Source organism: Chrysoperla carnea, chromosome X (genome assembly GCF_905475395.1).
Source record: "Chrysoperla carnea chromosome X, inChrCarn1.1, whole genome shotgun sequence".
In the NCBI taxonomy this organism is placed as follows: domain Eukaryota; kingdom Metazoa; phylum Arthropoda; class Insecta; order Neuroptera; family Chrysopidae; genus Chrysoperla; species Chrysoperla carnea.
The window spans coordinates 10,233,617-10,257,291 of NC_058342.1; the positions used below are offsets into that span (position 1 = coordinate 10,233,617).

Here is a 23,675-nt window from a genome sequence, read left to right on the forward strand (position 1 = left end):
TCATCGTGACAATTTTGTGTTACCATTAATCCGGTGAGATATGATTTTATTTGTTTAAATTAATACAACATTTTGGTTTTTAAATAACCTCAAAATGTTCGGCACGTGTTATTCAAAAGCCAATTCTACATTAAATATTCTTTTGGTTAGAATAGTTATGCTTAAATATCACTTGTAGTGAGATGAGTATTTTAGTTTGAAAGATTTTTACATATTCGTAAATTGTTTTTGCTAATTTGTATATAAATGTATATAGAGACCTTCATAGAAATTGTATTTTATTATATTATTAATACTTTCTATAGAATCGAAACCTTGGTTTGGCATAAGTTTTGTATATACCTTTTCTGAGTTTATAAATTGTAAATACGTCACTTTGGTTGATAAATAAATTATCTCTTGTATATAGTAAAAACAATATTTCATTAATCTTTCTTACAGCGCCAAAACGGTATGGGATTTCGGTGAAGCCGATTCCTATTTCACACGGCTACGTCCGCACACCATGTGGGAGATCTATTTTCCTCTGGGGGTATGTGTTAACACCGATTAGCACATGCTTTATGGGCCCACACACGTTTTTGCATTGACAATTTTATATTTCAGTATAGATTTTTGAATCTTTGGAAATTTTGATTACAATTAAAATTTCTTTCAGAGCAGATTTAACCCCTACAAGGGTTAGTTTTTTTTTCTGCTACAACAGAAGAAAACTTTAATTTCCTGAACCGACCTTCGTTACAGCGGTAAGACAAGAAGTTTTAGACCTCACACTTTGCAACAGGAATGTGAGGAGCAGAATCAGAAACTGGAGAGTTTCTGAGGAACCATCGCTATCAGATCACCGGCTCATTAGGGCCCAATTAATGGAGATCTTGAAAGAAACTGAATGGAGAAGAAATCCCAGACAGACTAACTGGATAGGCTACGTAGAGGATCTTAAATCCCTGCTAACGGACTTTCAGGGTAGGTATGGAACGCCGGAGGATCTTGAAAATACGGACCGTGTGCTCAGAGATGCAATCCAGGCTTCATATGAAGAAAACTGGCCTTTGAAAAAGGTGGGACTGCAAGGTCACCATCTGAAATGGAGCAAGGAGTTAGAACACCTGAAGAGAGGGGTGAGAAAGCTTTTTAACAGGACAAAAAAAGTGAAGACCGAGAGAGCATGGTCGACCTATAAAGCTAGTCAAAAAGTTTACAGAGACCTTTTGAGGAAAGACCAGAGGGACTCTTGGAGAGATTTCTGTACCAACACGAAATCTATGTCGGACGTAGCGAAGCTGTCAAAAGTTCTCGCCGGGAATAAAACCGAGGGGTTAAGGCTTCTGAAAAAGAGTGATGGTACATATACCTCCTCAGCACAGGAAACCCTACAACTCCTAATGGAGAGAAACTTTCCGGACATCGAATTTGGGATCCCAGCTGAAGCTGAGTTACCGAATCTAAGTAGAAGGAAAAATTGGTCGCTGGCACCAAAATTGTAAAACCAGAACTGGTTAAAAGAGCGGTGAATTCTTTCGAAGCCTTTAAAGCACCAGGACCTGATGGAATATATCCGGTGCTTCTGCAGAAAGGCCTGGAAGTCTTCCTCGGGAAATTGACGGGCCTGCTTAGAGGCTGCATCGTGCTAGGCTTCACACCAAGAGAGTGGAAGAGGACTAAGGTTGCCTTCATACCAAAGGTTGGAAAGAAGGATTACACTCAAGCCAAAGATTATCGTCCTATCAGTCTGACTTCGCTCTTACTAAAGACCCTGGAAAGATTGGTGGACTGGTATCTGAAGAGAGAGACCCTGCGGGTCAGTCCCCTACATGAGGAGCAACATGCCTATCAAACAGGCAAATCGACGGAAACGGCCTTGTATTCAGCTGTTAGCTTCATAGAACAACAGATACAAAACAAGGGAGTTTGCCTAGGAGCTTTTCTGGACATCGAAGGAGCTTTTAACAAGACCTCGAGGAGATCAATTGAAGCCAGAGCTAGAATACATGGTATACCTGAAGAGATAATCCGATGGATCATGAGTACGCTAGACAACAGACAGCTGACTGCGGAATGGCAGGACAGTACAGTGAGAGGAACTGTGTCTGAAGGTTGCCCACAAGGAGGGGTGTTGTCGCTTCTCCTATGGAGTTTAGTTGCGGACGAACTGATAGAAAAATTGAACCGTTTTGGAGTCAAAGCTATCGGTTATGCAGAGGACATTGTCATCCTGGTAAGAGGATCCTTTGAAGAGATACTGCAAGATATCCTTCAACAGGCGCTCGCCCAGACGATGGATTGGTGCAATGAGAATGGTCTCAGCATTTTCGTTTTATTAAAAAACGGAACTTCCACAAAGTAAAGCTCGAACAAATGAATACAGTATTTCTTTTGAAATAATAATCGCACTTAAATTAGCCTTATCAAATGCGAAAATTTTAGTTGCTCTTCTTTTCAAATCCTTACATTTTATTTTGCAAGCAAATTTTTTCCTCTCTCCCTCTAAATATTTAAACATGTCATCTTTTAGCTATATGGTCTATCTAGTATATCTGAAATATATCTACACCGTAAGTTTCTTGTGGTTATCACTATGTCAGTATCGGTGTGAACGCTATACCGATTTGTCCATTGAGGGAATAGTAACATTAGCAATAGCTATTGCGGACAAGTCAACAGAGTATTGGCGTCAGACCCATACTGATTGGCGGTACTCACAATACTTCTGGTGGAAAGCCCTATTCAATACTGTATGTCAGTATGCAATACTGTATTATATTATTTATGCTAACATAGATACTACATGTATATTTGAAATATCATTCTGGTTTGTCCTGGTTGAGAGTATACCCAAAAGCTGTGCATAACTGCAGATTGCTACGATTTTGTTTTCATGATGTCCATAGCTGTCTTAAATTTAACCGTTGTTGAAAAGTTGTTATGTGGATAAGAAAATTTAATGAAATTAATTAAAGTAAGTATGGTTGTTAAAGTATTTATTTATTTACTAGATTGATACCCGTCCGCTTCACTGGGCTTATAAGTAAAAACCACCGCTTTATAGCCTCCACCCTATCTTGATATACACAGTTTTCAAGTTTGTTAAATGTAGAATAATCATAATTCATTGAGTATAGCAGAATAGTAAAATAGTAGGCCACGAATTGTTTGAAATTTACTATTTTAAATTTTTACAGAATTCTTTAATTTATGATTCAAAATGATGATTATAGATCTGTTCCATCTATAAACATCATTTTGAACCATAAATTAAAGATTTCTGTAAAAATTTTAAAAATGGTAAATGTAAAATTAAATTTAATTTTTTAAAGTATATCTATATAAATTATAGTTCATGTGTTATTCTGATGTATCAGCTATGTTGCTGTACAGTTTCATGAAAAAAAATTCACTAGTTTTAGCGTGAAAGCGTAACAAACAAACATGCTTACTTTCACATTTATAATTATATAGGGATTATTAGAGGGATTAGATCTAAACAACCAATTTTTTTAGCGCAATGATTCTATTGCTTACCGACAGTAGAATTCTTCAAATGTCCTCCGATCCTACATTTCGCCTAATGCTTACCTTTCCAGAAAAAAATTCTAAATTTTGAGAAATCGCATAATTGAATAAATGTTATAAGATATGACTTTGTTGACATATTTTTGTATAATTTTCTTTTTTTTTTCTCTTTATGGTAGTACGAGCGCTAAGACAATTTTAGATTTAGGGTTGAAATTATTCGTACCTTATTTTCAACTTTAATGATGAATTTTGTTATAACTTGAATTGTTAGACGAAAAATAAGAATAAAATTTTTCGATATCTGCCTTGGTTTTTGAAACATTGAAAGCTAAATAATTGAACAAAATTTTCAATTTTATTTATTTTAAATTGCCTTGGTGTTCGTGCATCCTTAAGTATCCTTAAGTGAAATTGCATAAGATAAATTGCTTTCATTCGCACGAAGTACGTACATCGGTACGAATTACCTTCGAAATACGTGTACTTCGTTCACACATAGTACGTTCGAAATACGTGTGAACGTAAGAACATGCGTACAGTACGTTTGTACGTACGAAGTACGATTATTTATCATTCGTATGAAATACGCTCCTACGTATGAAGTAAACTAAGAGGATTTGAAAAATAGTTTCAAACAATTAATTTATTTTCCTATTTATTTCTTTACTATCAATAACGTAACGTGCTTGCGATCATGAATATTACAATAAATTCTGTTCCTTATACAGACTGTTTTCAAAAGCATTTCTACTTGAGAATCAATGTTAAATAAATAAAATATCTACTATAAAATATCATATTTACTTACTGTTTAAAACTATTTTGACCTTGTTTACATTTAAAAAAGCTAGATCGGATGAAAGGATTGACTCTTCAAACTTTGACATACAAATTTCACCTTTTATAGGATTCAGAGGGGATCACATATTTACACCATCTGTTTGCCTGTAGATCTTATTTAATGAAAAACAATTTTGTTTGAGAACCATGTGTACTTTTATCGATCATCATTCTTAATGACTAGGTTTGTATATTTACTTTTCAATATATTAATAGTTAATAAAACACATTTAGTAGATATGTCACTAACCATACCTATTGGTTAAAACTACCGAAGAAAATTTATAACCGTTTTTAATTTGAAAGTTTTTCATCAAGGTCCACTAAAATTTGAAACGGTCATTTTTTCTCTCATAATCAAGTTTAGTTGTTTAGCCCTTCTGTACTACGCGGTCCATCCAATATATGACACTATAGTGATCTAATTGATGGATCGTCCTTGCAAGTTTTAACGAGTCCGTAGAAGGAGTTCTTGGATTTATTTCCAATAAATTATTCTTTTCAGTATCCTCAAAAATTAATGTTGATGCTTATATCAATCAATACCAAAAAAATGAAAATGGTCTAAAAAATTTGAAACCTTATTTATCAATTAATCATCCTTTTATACATCTCTCGTGAAAAATTCATATCGATTTTCTAAACAGTTTAGGAAAAAAAAACTATCAATGTCGATGTTTTTACCAAAAAAGGGCACATTTCTCATAAACCGTACAGTGAATCGAAATGAATTTTTCACAAAAAACCTATACAATGGTATAGTTATTGAAATAAATACCACGATACTCGAAATAAAATTTTATTTCGAGTATCATGGTATTTATTTCAATAACTATGTCTTAACTCGAAGTAAAAAAAATGCATCCCTATACAAGGGTAATTAACTGATAAATAAAATGTAAATTTTTGTTGTCATTTTCATTTCAACTTTTTAAGATACCGTAAATTTAAAATGATATAAAAAATTTGAAATTTTATGTTCTTAATTTTGATATGATTTTAACGCTTAACTTGTAGACGAATCATTTTAGATCAAAAAGTCTAAAATGAAGAATTTTTATGTACCTCAACCTATCGGGCCAGTTTTAGGCGGGCCAGCTAGAAAGTTTGGCCATTGCTATACGCTAATAAAGCCCATTTGCCCGCTGATCACTATTCTGAAGTCAAAATTTCGATATACTTCCCCCCCTTCTGTGGTAGTTCACCCCTCTGGTCCAAGTAGAATATTTATAGAAAATTGCAGTGTTAGGTCAACCAAGGGCGAAAAACCCCAAGAAGTGGAGTGTATTCCCATTCTAACTTCGGAATCGTGATCAGTGACCCCTACAACCCCCGGGTATAATTTTTTGGTTCATTTTGTCGAATATTTACAATATCCTACTGTTTTGGTCCAGCGGGGGTGAATAACCCCCGTAGAGGGGAGTGCATCTTCATTATAACTTCGGAATCGTGATCAGTGACCCCGAAAACCCTCGAGTATACGTTTCTGGCCCATATTTTCAAGGTTTCATTTCAAATTTTCAAAAATCACTTTATAAATGGATTCTAATGATTGGCCTATTTGGCCCATAGCAAAAACCAAAGTTTCTAGCGGCAAAAAGCTAGAAATAGATTCCGATATATGGACCTCCTAATCAAATAAAAAAAAAAAAAACTGGCTCGATAGGTTGAGGTACAAAAAAATTCTAATTTATCGTAAACCGTACAGGGAGTCGACTTGAAAATTATATATAAGGCGTAAATAATCATTAATTGACACACAAAATTTCAGTTTTTTGGTTACACCTTCGTTTTGGTATCGAAACACCTTAATTACTTATTACATATCTTCATGATACCCGCTGATAGGATCTTTAGCTACTGTGTGTACTTTTTTATGAAATTCATCACCTGTAATGTATGTGTTGATGTAATCTTGCCTTTTTAAAATAACAGTGGATTAATTTTGTCAGCTAATGTTTCCCTCAAATTGTTGTCTTTAATTTTTTCCCTTCATCTGATTTGTATTAGTTTTTAGTTCATTTTTTATTAACATTGTAGCGACCTGATGGTTCTTATTTCTTTTTGATCTTATACAAGATCAATGAAATCCATGGTTATCATCTCGTCGATATTCATTACGCTGATAACTAATTACTCACAGAGAGTGGATTTCAAACTTCAATCAAGTTGTTTTTATTGCTCTCCATTTTTCATCATCATTTTATATAGGAACAAGATTTTACATTTGCGGTGCATCGTCCGGGAATCGAATCCACTTTAATAGGATCTTTTTAGCCTATTAAAGCAACTACAGCCTAAGAAGCTACTTTTGTCTAATATAGCTACTAAAATCGATTTTTCCGAAAATGTGAAAGATTGGGAACAATCAAATATATATTGATCTTGGTTAGAAAGTAGTAGTAAGTATTAAAATTTAAAAAAAAAAAAAAACACCAAGAACACGGAAAATTGTACAAAATTTGATACCTGTAGTTTTTGGTACGGTTTCTTAAAATTACTGCAGTTAATATCTGCCGCTTTAAACCTTGGCCCATTTTCAAGAAATCATATTTTCGCATTAGTTGCATTAATATTATTATCGTAAAAATTATTTTATTTGTTTCGAGATAACAAAGTATTTACTAGAATTAAACGCATATTAATTTTATAAAAATAATAATTATTAATAGTTCACATGAGCGTAGTTTAAAATATTAACTTATGGATTGTTTATGGCTGGATATAAAACCTGAGCAACTTTTTGTAACAAAAAAAAGTTTTTTTGCTTATTTTAAATTTAAAAAAATAAGTGAAATTGAAGATGTGTTGATTCAATATTCTTTTGAACCGGAAATATTTTCAAGGAAATCGGATATTAAGACCATTTGAAAAATGTAAAAAAATTCAATATTTGTAAAAGTTGGCTGGAATCTTAATTTTACTAGCAGGATCCATTGAAAAATGTACAGAAATGCAATGTTTGTAAAAGTTCTGTTTACGCGAATTTAAAAATGATACACAAATTTTCGTATTTTTTAATAAGTTTTAACGCGGAGCCAATGCGAAAGACCATCTCGAGGTATACCTCTTTGCGAGCACAACGAGTAATACTATATATAGATATATATTACATGTTGTGTTCGCAAGGATGGCCTTTCGCGCGTCACAGAAAAAATCAATACATGAGTTGAATACTAAAGTCATAATTTAGTGTTCCGCAAGGTTGGAATCTTAATTTTACTACTGCGATTTCAGAATAACTATGTTTTGCATGTTAGTTTGCAAATTTTTGATTTTATGTTTTGTTATTGCGCATACGTTTTCTTCTTGTAACAGTTCTGCGTTTGGCTTTCCCACCTTTTTACCATTAATAGACGTCTTACGAGTAGCATAGGGGATGTTTTTTCATTTACAAAGGGTAAGGGACGTAAAATTTTAAATTTTTCGAATACCCTCTTAGTTTGCAGTTATTTAGCGTCGAAATGGCATAGTTTTTAGGTTTTAGTCATTTTAGAAGGGTTGCGATGAAAAAATGTACGTTTTATCCCATTATTTTATATCAGATCCACTTCGAATGGAAAAAGCCCGATAATTTTGGGGTTTTTGCCCCCTCCACCTCAAGTTCGAAAACACTTAGGATAGACATTCTAGAGTACCCTCAAATGGTCTGTAAAAAATTGCATAGTGTTCGGAATACTTTCCAGCTACCCCTCCCCCTCCTATTTTTTATAGGTCGACTGGATTATAATTGTATTGTTAGAAAGCGTTGTGTCTCTTATGACACCACTCCCATCTCCCCCCAACCAACATTTATTTGGCATCTACGTTGTTTTAATCGTGGTGTATTTTTTATTTAAATTTAATAATTGACACTCATGTACTGTTGATGAAAATCACAATAATCTGAGATAAACCGCTAGGGCTTAATAAAAGCAAAATTATGATTTAAAATATTTACGTTAGCGAAAAAGGATAAAAATAATCATAATAAATATTGGAAAATTAATTTTCTCTTATAATCATTTCAAAAAGATTGTTATTTACGTCTAAAATACTTCACATAAACGTTCTACTGAAATAGGAATTTTCTAAAAATGAAATTTGACATTCTTGTGTGTGTTGCTTGGACCATGTAAGTGTGTTAAAAAAAGTTTCAAATTTTCAATTTGCAGCGCTTAAGGCTTATTTGTCTCGCTATAGGCATATTGACAGAAAATTCTAAATTTTTTTTATAATTATTAAGAATATAATAATACATTTACCATACAAATTTGAAAATAAAAATCAATTGATCATCTCTAACTAGAGACAAATTTAATTAAAGCTCGATAATTAACATGGAGAGTATAGGAGAGGTTTTGTTTTGTTGTGTTTTAAGAAATTTTTTAATTCTAGGAAAGAACTATATTTAAGATATTTTCAAAAAACTAACTGAACATTCATGGATTTGTTCTGGGTTTAAAAAAATCAAAATTATCGCATCATTCTTCAGATATAATTACTCAAAGTTATGAAATTTTTTTGCTGAACAGAGACAATTATATTTAGAGTATAAGTAGCCGAACAGAGATGTCTATTATAATACAGACTTTTACCATTATACAGAGGTTTGACTACGAGAATACCTCGCGTTTGTACATTAAAGTTAAAAAAACTACTTTATTTGACTGTGTATGCTATGCTCATCAAAAGATCGTATAGACATTTTATTTCGGTCCAAATATTGTGTTTTGTTCATAAAATACACAGATTTTTTCCTGTGATTATATCTCACGTACTTTGCAATTGTTTAAACAAATTAACTATTAAATGATTTGTTTATAAGAGATTTTCGAGTGTTTGTAGCATTTTTTGAACTATACTTCGACTGAGCAGCCATCGCTCAGAAAATAAACGACAAATAAATAAATTGAATATGTTGACTCAGAAAGTCGTATCAAAACACTAGAAGAAATTATTGACACGAATAAATTAAAAACATTTAATTCCATTGATCATTATGTGTTTTTTAAGAGAAAAATATATGAAAAACTTCATTAATTTTGTAGAAAAATTAAAGCAAGTTACATAAAAATCCACTTTATGTTCATGAAAGAAATTTTGAAAAAATTTAATTAATAAACAGTTGAGACGGCCAAACGCAAAGTAGTCGACATATCCGGTTCTGTTTATCGGATTGAATCGAACTTAGACTTAGAAAATTTTCCTTATTGTTCTATCTTTCATTTTTTAGCAAAACCTTATTTGTTTTTAAAAGTTTTTAGTAATATTTACGCTCATTCGGAGTGGGAATTCCAAAAATGCCATAGAGACTCGCATATCTCTTATAAACAAATTAGTTAATTTGTTTAAACAATTGCAAAATACGCGAGATATAATAACAAAAAAAAATATCTATTGACCGAAATAAAATATCCATCTATACGATCTTCTGCTGAGCAGAAAAAAAATCGGAAAGAAATTGTTAATTTTTTACCCTTAATTTGTTTATAATAATTTAACGGTCAAGAATAATTCAGTAGGCAACTATTCCCAAACGATATATTTTATTAAATTCTTAATTTTTTGTCAATTAATTTCGTCCGGCGCACCGTTTTCTTTAAAAAGTCAAAAAACATCAAAACAATGACAATTGTCACTCAAAATCATAATTTTTAACAACGAAGCCCATGGTTTACAAATTTTTTTTCACTTTTGTCACCATCTTAATCAGCGCATTTTTTATTTAGTAAAAAAAACAAAATAGTCAATAAACTTCATTAAATTTCTGATGGAAATGGCTAATTTTGACTTCAACACAACCAGGCTAATGTGAACTATTACTGTTAATATAGTATACAACATTTTTATCGGTATAATGTTTGGTTTGCTCAGTTGTGGTGACACGCTTTTTTTAGTTCTTTTGTTCTTTAATAAATTAAGTTCATACTAAGAACTGAAAAACTGGAAGCGGAATTATCGATGAACTTGTTCACATATTTCATCCTAAAGGGCGCTGTTATGAATTGGTTCGATTGTCATTTACACAAGCCTAACACTCACAATAAAGCCAAGGATAGTTTAAAATAAATACCACCACTTAGTATCTTTTCTCCTGCTTACGCTCGCTAAGCCCTCTTCCTTATCGCAGAGATTTACTTACATTCATAGCCCAGGGAGTTAATGAATAACCCAATCGTAAAGCCCTGAAGCATGCTACCGAGAAGCAAAAAATTTGGTAATGCAAAAGAAAGATATCGTTTTCGTATTTTCCAGCTGGTACAGAACAAAAATAAAATCACGATGATTTGGAAAATGATTTTTTTCTTCATATATAGGTTCAATCATTAATATAAATTTTATTATTTATATTCCTGATTTTTATTTGTTTTGTTTATGTTTGTTTTTTTTTTTTTACCTTAAAAAAGAAGAATTTAATCTCCGGATGATTTCTCTAGGCCATCCCAATTCTGAGCAATGCTTGTGTAGTTATACATTACATTCAATTGTTAATACGCCGTCGATATATATATTTATCCATACTCAAGCCGACGATCAGCCGGTGTATGTATTCTTATGTAGTGTTGATTTTTGTAGTATCATAAATAGTTTAGAAAAGTACTTTATTATTTCATTTATAATACTACACCCTACACTTGTCTTAAAAAAATATTTTTTCCGAAAATTCACTATAAAATTTCTTTTTTACTTTCAATTAATTTTTTAAATAATCGTTTTCTTCTACTCGACAAATAGTATGTGTTAATTACAAATAATTAGGTATATTTAAAATTTATGATTTTTTTATCGCGATTTTCTCGAAATCGTATCCAGCAAGTCTCATTCGATGGGATATTTATGCTCTATACAACTTTCTCATTAATTCTTTTGTAAGTACACTCTTTTTTTTTATCAATGCGAAAACTCGTTTTTAGGTTATGTTCGGCATCCGCTGGTAAAATACAAAAACGCTATCTTTCTTTGAATACCTATTTTCGTCTACTCGACCAAATTTTTGCTTCTCAGGAGAGGGGGGAAATACCCGACTAGAAATTTTAGTGAGGCATTGATGCGGCCTAAATAAGGCATACCGAATGTCAAGCTTGCGGTAAGTGAGACATTCAAACCAAGCCAACGCTCAGGAAGTAACGCAGTTGCGAGGTTCTTCCTAATTTCTTTCTTAGGCTATAGTTTTGAAGCCACACTTTAAGCAATAATTAGGAAAGCTTAATGTGAATACTAATATAAATAAATAGAAATAGAAAGACAAATGAAAATAATAGAAAACCAAACTAACTCCCGACTAAGTTGAGATCGTCATACACAAGTATGAGGCTGTACTTAAATTACATAACAAATTTAGGGGGAGGGGGTCAAATCATAATGTAACTATTTGTTATGGTACGGGGAAGGGCGCCCTTCAACGCTTGTACGTAATTATCGAAATAAATAAAAATATTTTTGATAAATTAAAAAAAAAATTTAATTAAACTTCACGCGCTTGACTTGACTGTAGCATATTTTGAAAGTAGCGCATAGCAACCGTATTTTGGTTGGAAATTGCTCAACACACACAAATTGATTAAATGGTTACAGATTTTTAACCATAATACTCAACTATAAATTTAGTTCAAAACAGGGGTAGGGGGGTTTGAATATTTTGTTACAATCTGTTACATAGGGGGGGGGGTGAGGGTTGAAAAGTCGTTCTAAATGCGTTACGTAATTTAAGTACAGCCCCTATGGCATCCGAATGCATGCCACATCAGGCGATCCTTAGGCGGAGAAATGGACCAAACTGAAAATTCGGAATGCCTCATTCAAATCCTACAAAAGTCAAACTGAAATTTCTAGTCGGGATATTGCAGTTATATATCTGCCCCACCCCAGGTGAGAACGTTGTAATTACTAAGAGTAAATTCTCTTGATATATACACAGAATTATTTGGTAGCAATTACAATGTCTTATTGATATTAAATTTTTAATTAAATTTAATGTTTCAAAAATGGTGGTGATGAGATTCGAGCGACGACTTTAGCTTTGCTCTTAAAATTTTATTTCAATAAATAATTATAATTGTGTTTTAAAAATAAAAAGTGGCAAGTGAAAACAAACAATTGACTGGGTTAATTGTTGAAATACCATGTAAAGACAGTGTTGAGGACCCAATCGTTTGTTTTTTTACGTCATGTAAATAAAGAAAGATATCCACTCTTAGATATGTAACTGATTACACATGTAACTGATATTCCCATATAACACATACTAAAAAATTTGCACCTAATTTGCGCCCTCGCGGGTAAACATTGATGTTTACGAAAAAATGTGTCAAACAAAAGGTGTTTATATTTTTATAAGAAACATTTCTTATATTTAAACTTTGTTTCTATCTCTAATTGTTTACAAGATGGATCGGACCCATTGACTTATGTTGCTCATTTACGAACTTGACCTTACTTTTTACGTCCTAAGCACGCTATACAAATTTCAACTTGATATCTCTTTTCGTTTTTGAGTTATAGTCTTGACAGACAGGCAGACAGACGGACAGACAACCGAAAACGGGCTAATTAGGTGATTTTATGGGGCTAAACTTGGGATTTTATGGAACTAAATATCAAACTTAGGACTAAACTTAAGTATACCTTGATATATTTCATATACACTACATATACAAGTGTTTTTATATAAATATGATTGGTGCGTGAAATATAAATGCAAAGTTCAAGCAAAAGAAATTTTTGTTTGGATAAATAAATTTAAACTGCGACATAAGGTTATGTCATAGTTTGCTGTGTTAGCTTACAATTAATATGTGGAACCGATATCTAGATCGAAACTCTGAGGCAACATTTAATATTCTAAAATAGCAGCTCAGTTGGTTGGAGCGTCAGAAATACAGGCCAGAATTGCTAATGCCTGGAAACGCTTCTGGAGTTCTGAAACTATTATTTTAAGATGTAACTGTTAGCATTAAACGTTTGAAATAGATGTGGGCCAGACACGTTGCCGGGTTCAAGGACGATCGAGGGACGCTAAAAGTTTTTGTATAGACACCGTATAGCAATATAAGGAATCGAGGAAGATCGCTCAAACGGTAGTGGGACGAATTTGTCACGTTTACAGGTAAAGCATGGATGAGAAAGGCTCGGGATCGCAATGTGTGGAAATCTTTAGGGGAGGCCTTTGCCTAACAGTTGGGCAAACCGTAAACAGAACAGCCTCTCTTACTACTCAGTACAAACTTTTGCTTTTAATGTAAATAAAAAGTTATTTACGAATAACGTTATCGAACATAAAAGGCGATTTAAGATAGTACGAGCGCCAAGGCAAATTTAGACTTGTGGTTGAAATTATTTGTACCTTATTTTCAACTTTGATGATGAATTTTGTAATAACTTCATGAATGTAGACGAAATATAAGAATAAAATTCTTCGATATCTGCCTTGATTTTCGAAATATCAAAAGCTAAATAATTGAACAAAATTTTCGATCTTTTGAAAATTACTTCAGATATCGAATAATTTTATTCTTACTTTTCGTTTTATATTGTCAAGTTATAACATAATTCATCATCAAAAGTGAAAATATAATTTTTGTGTCCCCCACTATCGTGCTCATACATCCTTAATTAGGCAGGCACAATTTTTTTTTTTTTTTTTTTCAATAAGTTATTAAGGTTTTAACTTTAATTTAAATAGTTTTTTTTTTTAATTTCCACCGACTAGTTTTGGAGAAATACTTTTGAAATCATTTATTTATTTAAATAATCGGGCAATCACCCCCCCCCCCTCCTAAAATTTTTAGAATTGAATGAGACCTGGTCCAACTTCATATACAAAAAATCAAGCTTTTTATCCAAAATTGCCATGGCCTTCGTACATTCTTAATGATATAAATTATTTGTATTTTAATTTTTTTAAATAAACAACGAGATATGTATGTGTACAGAAAAGTAATAACGCTAATTATACGCTAGAAGTGTTTTATACAAATTTTTATAGTATTATTTCTGCTTTAACTGTAAAAAAAAACTTGTTCAGATGTTATCTTGAATACTCATAAAAACCCATGGATAACCGATGAAATAAAACCATGAACAACATTAAACGGTCTATTTATTTTTTAAATTTATTTTTATTATTTCAAACATTTTAAATGGCAGTCTTAACTTTAAAAAATTTATATTCTTAAATGATTTAAGAACATAAATACTTTCCTTTTTACATGTGTACAACTTTTATCAACTTTAGACTCCCGTTTCATCTTCTTAAAACTATCCTAGTCTACATGTTCTTAAGATCAACAATCCTACTATTTTAAATTCCCCCATGCATCCAATCGAAACATATTATACACCTTAACCATTTTCTTCTTTTTATCTTTAGAAAAGTGTTTATGACAAATTTGACATTCAGCATCATCATTGTCGCTATCTTCTTCATCAGTGGACGCCAAAATTAGATCGTCATCATCTGATGTCTCCTCTTTCGAAAACTTTTTTTTGTCGCTTGTTAGTTTTCTTTTTGTTTCTTCCTGTCTTTTTTTTTAACCTCCTGTTCCTTTTTTTCCCGCTACTCTTTCATTCTACTCCTTTCGTATTCTTTATGCATTCATAAGTCCTGTTTATGCGCTGAAGCTGTGATTAATGTCGTTTCGTCCCGTCTAGTAGAGGTAGGAGGTGTTTCGATGATTAGAGCAGGTTGCACATCTACTGGAAGAATATAAGACAAGTTTGCTGATGATAGATGTTGGTGTTGGAGTTTCTGGTCTTGTAACAAGACGTCATTTACTAAAGAAGAGATTTAAAGTTGTTTAAATCGGTTCAAGTTGAAGGAAGTTTACTGCTGCATCAATTTTACCAGCCTTTGCATATCCTTTTCCAAATATTTGTCCCACTTGATAATGAGTAACAACTCATCCTGGATGATTGTTAACCAATTCTCAATTTCTAGGTCATAATATGTTTTAATAGCTCTTGGAACTTTAAACAGTTTGGACACCGTTTATATTCCATCTTTTTCATTCGTACAGCTTCAACAGCTTTCTTCATTGATTCTTTGGCCCACAAACTTCTGTTAGGCATCTTAAAAATAGAGAGCAATGAAGTAAATATAAAAAAGAATTTAAAAAATATATAAACAGTTGAAGTAACCTAATTATCGTACCCGGGGTGGTATAACGTCCCCGGGATGAAATTTGATTTACCAAGGGGGACGATATTAGGATATTGCTGTTTCTGATTCAACCTAAAAAACTATGTGCCTTAACCTAAAACTTTTTCTATCATTTTCAATAATATGAAATAGTGATTTTGATAATGATTAAAACTTTTGTTTCAATACATCAAACACATTTGTTTATACTTAATCATGTTCAAGAATATTTCAATTAAAAACTCACCTTGAATGGTTTTTTCTTTATAACATATCTTATTGAAGGCTCGATGTTCCACTGGTAATTTTTTACAATGAAAAACTGAGGTAGTAAGCTTTTGTTTTAAAAAAATAAAAAAAGATGGCGAAAGTTGTTTAAAAAAATACAGGCGTGGGTGAAATTAGGTTTGGGGACTAAATTTGGCGACTATACCTTAGTTTCGTAGGAAACCTCTCGAAACTAGAGAAAATCACCCCCTGTATGATCAGATAGGGTTGGCAACTTTTTATGTTTTATGCTTTCAAAGAAAACGTCTGAAAACTAAATCACGTTTAGGTTTCTAGTGTTTTCGCCAGAAATTATAAGATAAAGAAGGCTCGAAATTATAGGTTTGAAAGTTCAAGTTATTCACATTTATTGCGCCAAAATTCATTTTATTTAATAATATTGAAGGAAGAAAAGGGAAGTTAATGACCATTAACGTGTTTGACCATTCTAAGGGATATAGATATAACATTATATGAACTGTCATTGAAATATCACCTAGAATGGTTCAATTTTTGCGTTTTTTTTTTACTTAGAGTGACCAATTTTTCACTTTCTATCTCGAAAGGCGTTCTACCCCTTTTACGTTGAGCAGACAGAAATATTATTTACGTTTTAGAAATCTACATAATCTGAAACGTAAAATCCAAAAACTAGAGGTGGGGGGGGGGTTTATTTTTTTCTCCTTACTCGGTTACAGGTTTTCCCTAACTTCTATTTATTGTCTTGTACAAAAACGCGATTAAAAGTTAATAATCTTCATTATTATTTTTTAGATTTGTTACTAACGCTCAAAAGTACAATGCAACAAGACATAAAGTTATGCAACTAATAGAAAAATATAATCTAAAATTTGGGGTGTCTTCATCAGCATATCAGTTCGAAGGAGCATGGAATGAATCGGGTAATCTCTTAAAAATTAAAATTATTTTTGGCATGCATTCAATTTAATTATACTTTTCCTATTAGGTAAAGGAGAAACAATGTGGAGTCGGTTTACCCGCGAACATCCCGAAAAGATTTTCGATCACTCGACAGCAGATATCAGTACTGATTCATATCATAACATAGAACGAGATATAAATATGCTAAAACTTTTAGGTGTACAATTTTATCGAGTTTCGATATCATGGTCCAGACTTTTACCCATACCAATATTGCACGATGGTGTTAGCCAAGAAGCATTACAGTATTACCATCGTTTGATTGATCAATTAAAGGTAAATAAAAATACTACTAACTTTTCAAGAGTTGCGACGTTTCATTGATTATTTTTAATTTCTTCAGGTAAATTGAAAAATTACAAGACGTAAAAAGTTCTTATAATCGTCTAAAATATAAATTTCAATCGTTTTTAAATCACATATTTGATCACAATCATACGATAATCGTCAATTTTTTTGATGACAAAGTTTTAGCTTAAAAATGCGATTTTTTTATGACGCTTATATCTCAACAACGATGAGGTGAGGGAAAAACCGTCATGATACTAAAATTGTTTAAATTCATCCACAATATGAATTACAATAAATTTCAAGTCAAATATTTTATGGAGATAAGACAATAATCGTTAATTTCAACAATATCAAATTTTTATCAAAATTAGGTTTTGCTTTCTTTCCAATCACTTGTATCTCAAAAACGGTGAGTTTTAGAAACAAACTTCATGAGATAAAAAATACTTAGAATACTCTAAAATCCAATCACTTTTTCCTCAAGTTTTTCAGCAGAATTAGTATAGTAAAAGCACAATTTCTAATCAATATAACTTTGTTATACACCCTCATACGAACATTTTGAGCCGGGTGCCATAAAAAGTCATATTCTGCCATAAAATTGAAACCTTGCGACCTTTTTCCGACTTTTTTTTTTACATTAATATAAGATGATTGTAGACTACTTTGACCTTAGATCTTATATTACTAGATTTGCCCATCGTGCACTAAGTGTGTACATTTTTGCTTCACAGAAATGATTAACAGAGACAACAACGCAATATTCAAACAGCAAACTCATGATTGTATTGACGGAAGTCAGCTGCTTCTATAGTTACTTTTTGTTTAATTAATTCTGTTTCTGTTGCCATTTCCAGTTAGAACCTTTTCAAAGCCTTCGACCAGATAATCACATCACAAATTAGCACGGAAAACATTGATGATGTCACTGTATATCGGACTAAGACCTTGCGTCTCTGATGTGTAATTCACTGTATTTAGAGTTTTAATAAAATTGTTTCACTTATATTTCTTTTCTGATATTTATTCTCAAAATATAAGACTTCAAGTTTGTCAAATTCAAAATTATGTCCACTTGAGAAATGTTGATCAGCTAGCTAAGATCTTAGTCAATCTAAGTTGGTGATCAACGCAAGGTCTTAGCCCAATATACAGTGGCATCATCAATGATTTCTGTGCTAATTTGTGATGCGATTAGTTAGTCAGCCAATGATCTTATATTGTTATAATATTCTCTTATCTTAGATTTTTCTATTATATATATTCTATATATAATCTTGTTATGTATATACAGATGTATATAAGACCTCAACGAAGGAAGAAAGTTTAACGCCATTTTAGACCAATTTAATTACATTTTGTAAAGGAAAAAATTAGTTGCAAGACCGGATCCGTTTTTTAGTGTAACGCATAATATATATAACTCAGGTAAAATAATTAAAACACCTGAATTTAGCCGGAAAGGAGATCGCCGGGAGTGAAAAGCGGTAGTTGGTGGTTTTTAGCGTTTGTGGCTAAAGTATCTACTTTACAGAAAAAAGTTAAATAGTAAAGTTCTTGGTAATAAAAAAATCTATAATTTTTGTACATTTTTTTACATAACCTCAAATTAAACGAGTAAAATGTAAAATACCAATTTTTTTTCTTTTTCAGAAAAAAAATCGGAAAATTTTGAAATTTTCATGAAACGTACTTTTTTTTATTAACAACAAGAAAAATTTTTGTTTTTTTTTTAAATAAAAATAATAATAAAACAAAAAGATAGATATCTTGCCCAACAACAACAAAAGTTTGTTGCATTGCAGCTCCTTCAGTCAAGGGTAAATATTCTAATTGAAATGAATATTTTTCAGAAACTTTTTGATAAAGGATTTACATCTATTCAAGCAGAAGAGACAGATTTACTAATAATTAATGTTGCAATTTAAATTTCCGACGATGATAAAACTTTTGTTGTTGAGGAAGATATCGATCTTTTTGTTTTATTACACCAATTAAATTTCACTTACTTAATTTTCATTGGTTACACCCATGAATTTGTGGAATTTGTTGCAAAAGTGAAAAAGGATGTATAACCTCAAAATGTAGTTGAATGAAAAAGGATGTATAACCTCAAAATGTAGTTGCAGCAAGCATTGTTTAAAATGTATTAATGTAATTAATTATGAAAACGTTTTTAATTTTTTATGGTATAATTATCATAGATATTATACATTGAAAAATGTATACATGAAAAAATTGAATTTTTAGTTTTTGGCGATTTTAACAATGTTTTTTCATTGCAATGTTACGGTTTTTTTGAGTAAAAATATACATCCTTACAAAGAAAATGAGACCATGTTCAACTCTGTACGATGAAAAAAAATATATTTTTCATCCAGCTCAAAAAAAGGGTGGTTTTTGCCAAAAAATAGAATATGTCAAAAACTAGTTTAAAAAAAAAATTCTTCTTGTTGTTAATAAAAAAAAAGAACGTTTCATGAAAATTTCAAAATTATCCGATTTTTTTTCTGAAAAAGAAAAACTAAAAACAAAAAAATTAGTATTTTACATTTTACTCGTTAAATTTGAGGTTATGTAAAAAAATGTACAAAAATTATAGATTTTTTTATTACCAAGAACTTTACTATTTAATTTTTTTGTGTAAAGTAGGTAAATACTTTAGCCACAAATCGCTAAAAACCACCTATCACCAATTTTAACCCCCGACGCTGCCTTTTCCGGCTAAATTCAGCTGTTTTAATTATTTTACTTGAGTTATATATATTATGCTCCACACTAAAAAACGGGTAAAATATTTAATACCTTAAAAAAAATTATTTAATGTGGCGTACTCATTTATACCGCTACTACAATAATCTAAATAGTCGGGGTAAAAATGACGTACAAAGACCTATTTTCAGCATTAAATTAAAATTATAAATAATGAAGATAAACATTCGGGAGTGGGAGTGGAGGTCTTTTTTTAAAATATCTTAAATATTGACGAAAACGGAATACCTTTTTTTTTCTTCTTTTATTACTTATAACTTTTGAATCCGGCACATTTTTCTATACATCATTCCGAGTCAAAGAAGCTATCACACATAATTTTACGACCCTTATCTCTATTGCACATTGTTAGAAATAACAAACAATTTAGTTTTAGTGCAAAAATTAATAAGTAAGCCAGACGCATTACGGTCATAGAATTTGGATTTTCAGATCTTATAATGCGATTTTAAAACTTCTGTATTATGAATTTTTTAAATACTTACAAGTACTTGATGATTGACGATTGAGAATATTTTGAATATATTTACGATTAATATTTATTGATAAAATCGAGAAAAATCCATTCGTTTGTATAATTATATAATTCTTTGTAATTTGTGTTTTTGGTCTTAATTGAGGCCATGAGAGCCAAAGTGGCCTAGCTCCATTTTTTTTCAATATTGAGCTTTGTTTTGGGAATCTGATCTAAACGACAAAAGTAATACTGACCTAAAATTTATTCTTAAATTTTTTTCAATTGATGTCACCATTTATCTATTTTTTCCTACCGAAAATGAAAAAAGTTTGATAGCGTGAGCTCATTCTCTTTTCTCAATACTGTAAACTTATGTTTCTGCAGTTAGGTCACTCTGGCTCTCATGGCCTCAATTTATATAATAACTATAAAAAGTGGTATCATGTGGTTGCATGCACAAATTAAAAATCATTTTTAAATTTTAAAATGCATATCTAATGATGGAACTCTATTAAGGAGTTGGCAGGTGATGGCGTATCCTAAGTGCGGCCCGTTGCGGAAATTGATTATTTCTAAAAATCGACCTCTTTCCAGTTTCAACAGACAATTGCTTTTCAAAATGTATCTTTCTAAATGGTATTAAGCAAACTTTTCTTTTTTTCTTTGACTGATTTTTGAGTCAAATACTGCTTTATGCCCTGCTATCACAAGGAGTAGATACTGCTTGCGTTTATGAATCTAATACCAAAGTAATAATACCAATGTAAGCCTTAACAGCCTTTCCTAAATTAAGTTTAATAAAAGTTTTTAAACCCGTAATCTTTTCTTTTTACCATTTTTATAGAGTAGCTAGGTGAGTATGAAGTTCTCTTAAATTTTTGATTCCAATAAAAAAGGTCGAAACTTATCACTAAAAATTTTAATTAGTAGTTCAGGACCCTTATTTAAAAAAAATTTTTTGATTTTTTTGCAAAAAATGCACAAAAATTTGACCCGGGACGATCTTTTGGGCGAGGTTTTCCAATAATTTGGAAAAAGTCGGTTTGTTGGGTTTTTTCGCTCTGTATCTTTATCCGTGTTCTAGTTATAAGCAATGGAAGTTTTGAAATATACATTTTTTTATTCAGAAAACTAGAGGGTGGGTGATAATAATAGTATGAAGATGAAGTAGCACTCTTTATGTACTATTTTTGATATTTTTTTCAAATTTGTATTAATAAAAGCAACGGGCCTATACCTGTTTATTTTTGAAAATTGATTAACCCCCTCACTCAGTTCGAAATATGACTAAATATCTACAAAAATTATTATCCCTTCCACCACCTAATAAGGAGCCATAACTATAGCTTGTAAATCAATTTTTACATGCTAAATCTTTATTTTTTTTTAGGCGAATAATATTACACCAATAGTGACATTATCTCATTACGACATACCAATAAGTGTAAGCGATTTGGGAGGATGGACCAACGAAATAATTATAGATTATTTTGAACATTTTGCTCGAATTGTATTTGATAATTTTGCTGATAAGGTAAACGTTTGGATCACCATAAATCAACCAAGCACCGCTTGTGTAGTACATTATGGAAGTGATTTTTTCCCCCCAGTAATAGCTGAATCGGGTGTTGCTGTGTATTTATGTATGCGTAATATGCTTTTAGCTCATGCTCGAGTCTATCATTTATATAAAAATGAATACAACTTAAAACATACAGGTAAATGTAATTTATAACTTGTTTACGTGCACCAATTATTTCAGTCAGCAACGAAGAAATAGTACAGGTTTCAGTTCGTTTTTTATAGGTTAGGTTAGAGTGGCTGTCCTGGGGTGGGACATACTTAGACCAAAAGATCCGTTGTGATACCGAAAAGTCGTTGACCCATCCCCGGCCAACCCGGTCAAAATATTCCTTATAAAAATAAACAACTTTTGTTTTGAAACATTTTTTCGTAAACATCACTGTTTACCCGCGAAGGAATCGAAATGTAATCGTTGTAATCGAAATATTTAACGAAATGTAAGGCTGTTGTAATTTTTTTAATTGTATTTTTACAATTAAAAAATTTCTTAATATACACTATACATATCTCAACTCGAAGTCAACAAAAATTCATGCTTACTAAAGTAAATATGTAAACATTACCAACAAATTACAGCAACACTTATAAAAATAAAATACAAAAATTATCTCAAAATTGAAAAAATTTCAAGACCACCAAACTTCTTGTAACATGACAGATTTAACAAACTTTACTGGTAGAATTTTGTGTTTCGTACTTAAAACATGGCCCGCAATGCAAGATTTTTCGATTCGATGATTCATGACATCGCTTTTATGTTCGCGGATTGCCATCAATCGTTTCGCTTTTCGAGGTAAAATTTATCACAATTTGATGTAGATACCCGATTTCTGAGAGTCCTGATGTAAACCAACTTTGATCCCAAATTTGTTCAAAACTCTATCTATCCTGCTATTATTACGGTGGTTAAATATAACTTCCTAATTCCTTTACGACATCAGAATTTTCGAAGGATAGAATCTACGAAAAATGGCAACATTTTTAATTTTAATATATTTAATTTAATTAAGATAAGAGGATCTTTAAAGTGGAATTAGCAACGAAACATACTCAGTAAAAGACATAAACTATGAGACAATGACATTAAAAAAACGAGATGAAAATAATTCACGATCAAATGGGAAAAAATAAATCTTTGACAATGGAAAAAAAGAAAAATAAGTGGAAAGAAGAAAACCAGCCGCTTTTGACGACATTTCTTAGTCAAAGGGTGCCCAGAAGAAACTCTATATGAAAATAATAAGCAACGGAAAATGGATACAAAAAGCAATTCTATGGTAAAAACGGATACAAAAAATGGATAATGAAAAAATTTATGACAGTATTAAAATAATTTATTGGAATATAGAGGGTATTAACAGGCTCAAAAATAATAAACATATAGTGGAATTTTTGATAAAATATAATTTAATTATAGTAGTAGAAACATGGTGTGGTGAGGAAAATATAATGAATATAAATGGTTATGAAGCTTAAGAAGCCAAACAAAAGTGGAGAATTAGGTAGATTGTCTGGAGAAATTGTTATATATTACAAGGATAATCTAAATGCTAAAGTAAAATTGATTAATAATAAATGAGAGGAATGTATGTGGATTTTAATCGAAATAAATCAAAAACAGTTTTTAATTTGCGCTGTATATAACCCACCAAAATATTCAAAATACACGAGGGTAGATTTTTTTAAAGAGTTAAAAATTGAAATAATGAATATGGAATATACATATTTCGAAGCAGAATTGATTGTCATTGGAGATTTTGACGCAAGGGTAGGGGAACTGCAAGAATGGGAAAGTCAAAATGAAATTAAGTATCCAATCATAGATTAGAATATATGTATTGAAGTTGAGAATAGAAGAAATAAAGGTAAAGAAGTTAATGAATATGG

The 23,675-nt window shown here is 31.3% G+C and overlaps 1 protein-coding gene across 1 annotated transcript in view; it reads left to right on the forward strand.

Moving 5' to 3' along the window:
* Positions 1–4,488: 4,488 nt before the first annotated feature.
* Positions 4,489–23,675, forward strand: part of LOC123302886 (myrosinase 1-like) — a 37,430-nt gene continuing 18,243 nt past the window's right edge. Inside the window, exons 1-4 of the mRNA XM_044885980.1 lie at positions 4,489–4,540; positions 16,517–16,644; positions 16,710–16,960; positions 21,595–21,922. Coding sequence (XP_044741915.1) covers positions 4,533–4,540; positions 16,517–16,644; positions 16,710–16,960; positions 21,595–21,922 — 715 coding nt within the window. The 5' untranslated portion in view covers positions 4,489–4,532. The remainder of the gene's footprint in view (positions 4,541–16,516; positions 16,645–16,709; positions 16,961–21,594; positions 21,923–23,675) is intronic.